Source organism: Miscanthus floridulus, unplaced genomic scaffold (assembly GCF_019320115.1).
Source record: "Miscanthus floridulus cultivar M001 unplaced genomic scaffold, ASM1932011v1 os_1112, whole genome shotgun sequence".
Classification (NCBI taxonomy): Eukaryota; Viridiplantae; Streptophyta; class Magnoliopsida; order Poales; family Poaceae; genus Miscanthus; species Miscanthus floridulus.
This window is the reverse complement of record NW_027097534.1, coordinates 13,027-18,413: the sequence shown is the minus strand read 5'-3', so window position 1 is coordinate 18,413 and position 5,387 is coordinate 13,027. Positions and strand designations below refer to the sequence as shown.

The 5,387-nt window shown below is 43.3% G+C and overlaps 1 protein-coding gene across 1 annotated transcript; it reads left to right on the top strand.

Annotated features, from left to right (window-relative positions):
- Positions 1-776: 776 nt before the first annotated feature.
- On the top strand, positions 777-3,549 carry LOC136533710 (serine/arginine-rich splicing factor SC35-like). Its single transcript, XM_066526244.1, has 8 exons — positions 777-966; positions 1,059-1,137; positions 1,215-1,294; positions 1,391-1,457; positions 2,289-2,360; positions 2,691-2,948; positions 3,030-3,192; positions 3,281-3,549. Exons 1-8 carry the CDS (start codon positions 891-893, stop codon positions 3,284-3,286), a joined length of 801 nt encoding a protein of 266 aa, XP_066382341.1. The 5' UTR covers positions 777-890; the 3' UTR covers positions 3,287-3,549.
- Positions 3,550-5,387: the final 1,838 nt, after the last annotated feature.

Below are 5,387 nucleotides of genomic sequence, written 5' to 3'. Positions count from 1 at the left end.
AAAGGCTTCCCAAAGTAAATACCCACAAATGCATGCTAGCGAGAGATGAGTGTTCTCAGTGAAATAATAAGAACATGTCGATTTGAGAGTTTTCGATATGTTTCGCCCTCACGTATTTTTGGAGAGTCAAAGTCTTGAGCCCTTAGACTTTTCGATATGCTTCGCCTTCTCATATTTTCGGAGGGTCGAAGTCTTTAGCCCTTAGGCTTTTCGATGTGCTTCGCCCTCTCGTATTTTTGGAGGGTCAAAGTCCTTAGCCCTTAGACTTTTCGATATGCTTCACCCTCGGTTGAAGTCTTTAGCCCTTAGGCTTTTCGATATGCTTCGCCCTCTCGTATTTTTGGAGAGTCGAAGTACTTAACCCTTAGACTTTTCGATACTACCTATATATTGCTTGTACAAGTCATTTATCATAATTTTTGTATGTAGGCTTTTTCAAGTTGTATATCAATGGTGGCTACTTTTATTATCCTTATAAAAGTAGGATGAGATATAAACTGTTTTGAGTGTTTTTTTTTAAATCCGTGCGACCGTGCCCATTCCTTGCGCGGCAAAATTTCGCAAGTCGCTGTCGCTGGTCCGCGAAGGCCCGCACGGGGCCTTCCATCGCGTTCTGCCGTCCAGGTCATTTCCACGGCTCCCCAGATGGGCCGGCTGGGCCTCCAAAGGCAGCAGGCCTCGGCGCAACGGCCTTCCCGCGCGACTGGCTGCGCTGCACCTGCGTTGCACTGCTGCGCAAGCAGCTAGCGGATCAAGAAGCTCTCCCTCTCGCTGAGCCCACCTACTCCCACTTGCATTCACCCGACTCCGCTGCTGTCCCTCTCCCCCGCGGGGGAGCGATAAACCCTAGCCTCGCCGTCGTCGGAGGCGGCGCCGCAGGAGGACCCGCGATGTCGCACTTCGGGAGGTCGGGTCCGCCGGACATCCGCGACACCTTCTCGCTCCTCGTCCTCAACATCAGCTTCCGTGAGCTAGACCTAACCCTAGCTCCTTCAGCGCCGCCGCGCGCGCCCTCTCTAATCGCTTCCTTCTCGTATTCGTCTTCATCCGCTTCGCAGGCACCACGGCCGACGACCTCTTCCCGCTCTTCGAGCGCTACGGCAAGGTCGTCGACGTCTTCATCCCGAGGGACCGGAGGTGAGGCGTCGGTTTGAATTTTCGGGGCGCTGGTTCGATGGCTGTTTCCTCAGGTTTTGTTTGTCGGTGGCTCTCAGGACTGGGGACTCGAGGGGTTTCGCGTTCGTGCGGTACAAGTATGCCGACGAGGCGCAGAAGGCTGTAGATCGGCTCGATGGTGGGGTTTGCTTTTTTGTTGTAACCGTGTTCCACCTGTGGGGATTTTGGGCTTCTATTGATAGTTGTACCTGAACTTCGTTTTTTTTTTGTGCAGGCCGTAATGTGGATGGGAGGAACATCATGGTGCAGTTTGCAAAGTACGGCCCCAATGCTGAGCCAATGTGAGTAGGCACACCTGTATGCTGACATCCTGTTACTTGTGGTGTTTATGTAGTTAACATAACAATATGAACCATGTTGCTTATCTCATTTGTTGTAAACCACTCTTTATTTGATGTGACAGTAATTATATGCTAACAACAAGGAATATGATTAGGTTGATGTGTCTTGATTTTTTATTTGTCTGTGATCTTGTTGATGGTTGATGACTGATTATCTATCTCTTGTTACCCAAATACGTTTTAGTTTAATCTTCTGGCATGAGCATACCAATATACTAGTTATGCCTTATTTCATTTAGTCTTGATAATGTGAATGAACATTTTGGAGATTCTTTGTTCTTAGTTCCTTAGTTCAAAACTACTAAAACGAGTCTCCAGAAACAAAATCAGCAAAACTCTTGTCGTTCTCTGTATATTTTTGGGTTACTGGTACAGGAAATAGGTTGAGAGAATCATTTCTCTAATAATATGTATGAACAGTCGAGCATTGTATTTATCTAGCTTTAAGATATATAGCTTGTTTTTCTTAAGGTAAAATTCCAGTACCCATACAGTACTCATTCTGTACATCTAGTCTACCATATGCATTCATGAGGTAGCTTGTGTAAAATTTGTTTAGTTAAATGTATACAACTCAAAGACAACACTTGCATTCAATCTCATGTACTAGGTTCTGTTACAGAATGTAGTTTTTTTTTCCTCCTTGAATTTATTTGTCTCCTGAAGCTGTGTGCAAGAGACTGTATCCTTCCATTTATCTTATCCTCTACTTATTTCATTCAGGTCACCATAGTTCGTCCCTGCTTTGTTTTTTTTGTTTTGTTTCTGTAGCCACAAAGGAAGGGTCAAAGAGGGGGTTGAGAAATCACGAGACAGGTCAAGAAGCCGTAGTCCAAGGCCAAGGTGAAGACTTTAGTTCCTTTCACATTATCTCCAGCATTACTTTAAATTGTGTTTTATGGTATTTACCCCCCTTTTGCTCTGGTAACTATCCCTCCTTCCAGACCTCTGCTGTAGCCATTCACTTCTTTCTCTGAACCTAAGTGTCGACATGAATACTGCCTTTGCTTTTCTTGCAGAGAAGCGAACTGTCGGTATTAACACTGCTTTCACCTTATTTGCAGAGAAGCATTATTTCTAATATATCAATTTAGCATATCCTTAACTGCCTTCATTTTGATTTACTAGATCAGCAGTCTAGGCAACTTATAGTGCATGCATTGTTTTAACTAGGCACAGAGACAGAGATCATAGAAGGCGAAGTCGCAGCAGGAGCAGGAGCAGAGAAAGGCATGGCCATGATAGAGACAGGGACTATCGTCGTCGGAGCAGAAGTAGAAGCCGAAGTCCAAGTTCAAGCCCTGACCACAAAAGTCGTCGTAGAGCAAGAAATGATGGCAAGCGCAAGTGCAGGAGTAAGAGTAGAAGCAAGAGCAGGAGCAGGAGCAAGAGTAGGAGCAGAAGCAGGAGTAGAAGCCGCTCATACCATAGGTTCCTCAATACCAATTTGCAGTTCCACCATTTGGTTATTCTTTACATGTTCCCAAATTCTAATTTGGTTTCTTTCAACAGTGCTTCACCTGCCCGGCGTAGTGCTAGCCCTCACAAGAGCCCACCGCCACGGAGGAGCCCCACTCCTGAAAAGCATACCAATGGAAAAGATTCACCTCTGTCACGCAGTGTTTCTCCATCACCAAAGCGTGCAAGCTCCCACAGCCCAGGCAGCGATGGCAAGGTTAGATTGGTGTTTAACTGCTAGCTATTTAGTTTTTTGCCCATGCATTTGTTCATGTATCTTACTTTTGAAAGCAAATTCACATCAGGAATGAAGCTTGTTGATCTGGTGATGCCTAAAGAACAATCTTCCATGGGATTGCAGAATGTTGAGAAGGTTGATTGAGCACAATGGAAGTGGCAATCTGCAATCAACCACTATCCAAGGTTGCTAGTTGTTCCTTTAATTACTTCTAGAATTGTGTTTTCCAGTTGTCAAAAATATGCTGTTGGTTTGTATTTCGACCTCTATTGTGTTTTTATACCCTTGTACTGCATCATCTACTTCATATATGCATCAGTTTCATGATACCTGTCATTAATTTGTTAAAACATTTGTGCATTTTCTAGTTATCTGTTCGTGAGATGGGTTGCTGTTTACTGGTAGAATGGTATTGCACGGGACCGACTATGGTGGATGATGTCTTGCTGTTAGTCTTTGTCATTGGTGTTGATATGGCAATGGTGCAGCTGATGATGCGACGATGCCCGATATTGTATCGATGCTGATGCTGCTGACAGTGACCATCTTGATGCAGTCTTTATTTTTGTTTGAAAAGGTTCTGAATCAAATCATGAAATTCCAGATGGATCTCATGATTGGTAAGAATTTTTGCACAATGATGCCTTACAAGTTATGTTGGTTCTTATCCCCCCCCCCCCCCCCCCCCCCCCCCCCCCCCCCCCTTTGGCAAATGCTTTGCATCAGTTCTAGTTGGAACATGGTGTTGAGTGGCAGAGATGCTGAGGGGTGTACTCATAGTGACAATGGTACTCGTACATGGCTAATGATCTCTGTACAGGAATGGAGGCGTCAATTATGAGTACCGTGGGTCCTGTCGATCATGTAGTGGTGGTGGTGGTGAACCAAACTATTCTGCTTCTACTCTATCATGTTTTCATATTCTGGTAGTGTTGAGTGACTCCTTTTGCTATCAGATGCTCTAGCTTTATTCATTCTCTTAAGCAATCATCAATAAAATCCATGAACACAATGTTCTTGTACCAAGGCTCATTGTTAACATGTCTTCTCTATCTGGAAATGTATTTGTCAAATAAGGTTTGTATGGTAACATACTAACGGTTTGTGGCAGTATGCAAGGGTACAACTGTTACATTTCGTTTGTACCAGAGCACTTGACTATAATATTAGCTAATTGGAGCTCTACAAAGTCTCAGGTTTAAGATGTTTGGTGTATTAATAAAGGCATGTGACATGTGATAGAGGATTAACTAGTACTTTAATTTGTAATATTGGTTAAGTAAACTATTTTAAATAGAGGGTTATATAAGTATTTCCACGATGAATCTGGTAGCCTCAACTATGCGAGTGGATCCATGTAATATTTCATATATTATAACTAGGCCAAGATAGAAGTTTGGCCTGCATTTGGAATCGTGGTACTCCCTCTCTAGTCCTATGTATATGACGCTTCAAACAGTAAATTTAGCTTTTGTAGCTTCATTATTAATTTGTTGGCTGAAACACCATATACAGGTGACGATGTAGTAGTAAAGCATGTAGCAATGTATTCTGATAGTATAGCATATCACTTTGTATAGCTGAGCGGGGCTTACATAATGCACAATTGACTCTTTGGTGATTCAATTGAATAGTTTTTTTTTTTTTGAAATATCTGATTGTATTGAATATCGTTTGAACTCCAAGAGGCTCAGCGTGGGCACTGGGCACACGAGGTGTGGCAACTTGTCGAAGGCAAGCAAACCTTGCATATGGTCCAGAATGCAGACTGCTCACTGCAGCTAAAATGCCTGCACCGCTTCACAGTTTTTTTTTAATGAATAAGCCCTTACAGTGTGTGCATCTATTGACAGTACCTATGAGAACTGAACGTGCCACCATTGAGTAAAAGAAAACACGAAATATCTGTCTCGAGACGACCTTTGTGTTAGTAGTGAATGAAAATGAACAAGATATCTCTTAGATATATATACAAGTGAAGGGTCACGCTGTACAGATGTCGTATGGACGTGACTGTTCAGGAAAGTTAACTGCTAATCTAATCTCTAATCCTAACTACTTGCTTGGACGGACGAGATCATATGTAGAATAGGTGTCTGTTGGTAGATGGGCATCGTTTCGTAACACTCTCCCTTGATTGAATCTTCTTTGAGATCAATGTAGCTGTATGTTTG